Source organism: Camelina sativa, chromosome 11, assembly GCF_000633955.1.
Source record: "Camelina sativa cultivar DH55 chromosome 11, Cs, whole genome shotgun sequence".
In the NCBI taxonomy this organism is placed as follows: domain Eukaryota; kingdom Viridiplantae; phylum Streptophyta; class Magnoliopsida; order Brassicales; family Brassicaceae; genus Camelina; species Camelina sativa.
In genome coordinates this window covers 21,016,906-21,019,577 of record NC_025695.1, presented here as the reverse complement: position 1 = coordinate 21,019,577, position 2,672 = coordinate 21,016,906, and the positions used below count along the sequence as shown (strand labels likewise).

Genomic DNA, 2,672 nt, shown 5'->3' with positions numbered 1-2,672 from the left:
ATCCACAAAAAGGGTGCTTCTCTTCAGTCTCTGAAATGGGAGTGACTTGAGAACTTTTTCAGTCGAAAGGATAGACGTACAGAGAAGAATAACTTCAGGATGCTCTTCAAACAGATCATCAAGGTCTGAAAAATACGAGACACCCAGCTTTGCAGCTTCATCAGTGTAGTTAGTTCTGGAATAGGCTAACACCGTGTGACCCTGCTTGACCATTGTTTTAGCTAGAAACTGTCCAAAATTACCAAACCCGACAATACCAATCTTGAGCCTCGAACCGTCATTAACAATGCCAGAGAGCTGGGGGTTATATTCATACTTGAGAGACACATCTTCTGACCTGCAGGATCACAAATTGATAGAGATTCACAAAAGAGAAATCAAATCCAAGTGGGCATAGAAATACAGCATAAGAAGCAGTGTACCTCATCGAATCCAAAGAAGCATCAGTTTCATAACCATTTGGAAAAACATGAACTTTGTTTGTTTCACCTTCACCTTCAAACGACTGCTTCCTGACAACACCATGAAGTCGACTAAAAAGCTCCTTACGCAATGCCTCGAAAGCTAAATCAATCCTCTCAAGCATCTCCAAAGAGTTGTTATTATAGACAAACAACCCATAGTACAAATCAAAACTATCCCCACAAGTATTCTCAGTCAAATCAAGCAATGCCTCATACCCTTTAGTATTAATGGGCGTAGACTGCAAACTCAACATCCCCAAAACCCGACCAAGCGTATGCGTTATAAACTGAGACTCAGCAGCAAACTTATCATGATCAGCACAACTCATCTCCACCATCTTACAACCTTCTCTCTCAAAAACCCCAAGAAAACTCTCACACCTTGAGACTCTCAATTCATCATCTTCCCCAATCCTAACTTTATCATACACAAACCTTAAACCTCCCCAGCCGTGATTCGAATTCACACTCTGAGGACCAAACATTGGATGCGTACAGAGAATATCGAAACCTTCAGGTAAGTATTGAAGGAGAAGAGTCTTAGCAAACTCTTTCACAGAGAGAACATCAACGAAGAGAGTGCTGCGACGGAGTCTCTGAAACGGCAACGTTTTGAGGACATTCTCGATGGAGAGGATCGAAGTACAGAGTAAGACAACGTTAGGGTGACGTTCGCAAAGATCGTGAAGATCGGGGAAGTACGAGACGCCGAGACGACGAGCGGCGGAGGATTGATCGGATCGGGAGTGAGCGAAGAGAATGTGGCCTTGAGCAATTAGGGTTTCGGCGAGGAATTGGCCGTAGTTGCCAAATCCGATAATGGCGATACGGAGAGGAGGGAATGGATCGGAACTGAGAAGAGGGTTGTTGTCGGAGACGGAGACGGAGACGGCGGTGGTGGTGGGGCTAGGTGGACGGAGAGAGAGAGAAGGGAACATTGAGGAGAGAGAGTTAAAGGAGAGGGAGTGAGTAGGTTTGGCGATGGGCTTTGGGAGGAAGACGAATGAGAAGGAAGATGATTGAGTGAGAAGAAGATGATGAGATTGAGATTGAGAGATCATTTGGAGAAGATGATGGAGCGGTAGATTCTGACTTCTACTGCCATTGGAGCTTTGTGGCAGATTTTGAAGTCTGCACGCACGTTGTAGGATACATTTTTTTTTTTTAATTATTATTTTTGAAAGCAAGCTGTTAAAAAAACAAAAAAAAATTATTATTTTTTCTTTTTGTTTTTAAGACATTATTGCAAATGAAACCGATGAGGTAAACTCCTTCGTTTTGTTGACCAAAAAAAAAATCCTTCGTTTTTTTCCTATTTTTTTGTGTGTTTTCAAGTTTTTGAGGACTAAAATTCGAATGGGGTACAATTGATTACTCCACTTCTGATCAGATTTAATGTTTTTTAAAGAAGTTTTATTTAAGCAATTGGCTTCTGTATCATTGTCATTTTCGAATTAGTTTTTTTTGGTGTTCTTATCCAACAACAGAAAAATTATTCACTTTAATAAGAATCTAGATCCGTTTATGGTTTTGATTATTTGGTACGGGGATTCTTAGTTTTGGGGCTTTTAAATTTTGATGTTTTTGTTTTCTTTCTAAACCCAAATTCAATTCTGAATAATTGAAAATTCCTAAGTTTTTTTTGATCCGCAAAATCCGACCTAACAGATTATGGACATACATTAATCTAATAGTGTTCTGTTAGATTTATATTGGGGGCATTGTCCCAAGCAAAATTGTGAATTGTTGGGTTGGTAATGCATGCATGTTGGGAACTGGAAAAAAGGTTGCTATTTATTGGATTATCCTACTGCTTAATAGGTCTTAAGACAAAAGACAAAAAAAAAATCAAAGAGTTCTCAAAGTTTGGTACCCTCACCTTGGAAAAACCATAAGACATTGGAAAAGAGTGACCTTGCGCCTTTATAATTCTTAGAATAAAGACATAAAGAACCAAAGAGTTCTCAAATTTTGGTATCCACGGCTTGAATAAACCATAAGATATTGTAAGGGAATGACCTTGCAACTTGATAATTTTTAAGACAAAAAGAACCAAAGATTTCTCAAAAGTTCGGTATCCTCGGCTTGGAAAAACCATAAGACATTGGAAGAGAATGACCTTGTAGCTTAATAATTCTTAAGACAAAAAACCAAAGACAAAGGAGTCAAAAGACATTGGAAGGGTAGTGCATACATGTAAGGAGATCA

The 2,672-nt window shown here is 39.3% G+C and overlaps 1 protein-coding gene across 1 annotated transcript in view; it reads right to left on the bottom strand.

Annotated features, from left to right (window-relative positions):
- The window catches only part of LOC104728176 (arogenate dehydrogenase 1, chloroplastic-like), a 3,019-nt gene extending 1,410 nt beyond the window's left edge, over positions 1–1,609 (bottom strand). Inside the window, exons 1-2 of the mRNA XM_010447201.2 lie at positions 423–1,609; positions 7–337 (exon numbers count right to left, since the gene is read on the bottom strand). Coding sequence (XP_010445503.2) covers positions 7–337; positions 423–1,525 — 1,434 coding nt within the window. The 5' untranslated portion in view covers positions 1,526–1,609. The remainder of the gene's footprint in view (positions 1–6; positions 338–422) is intronic.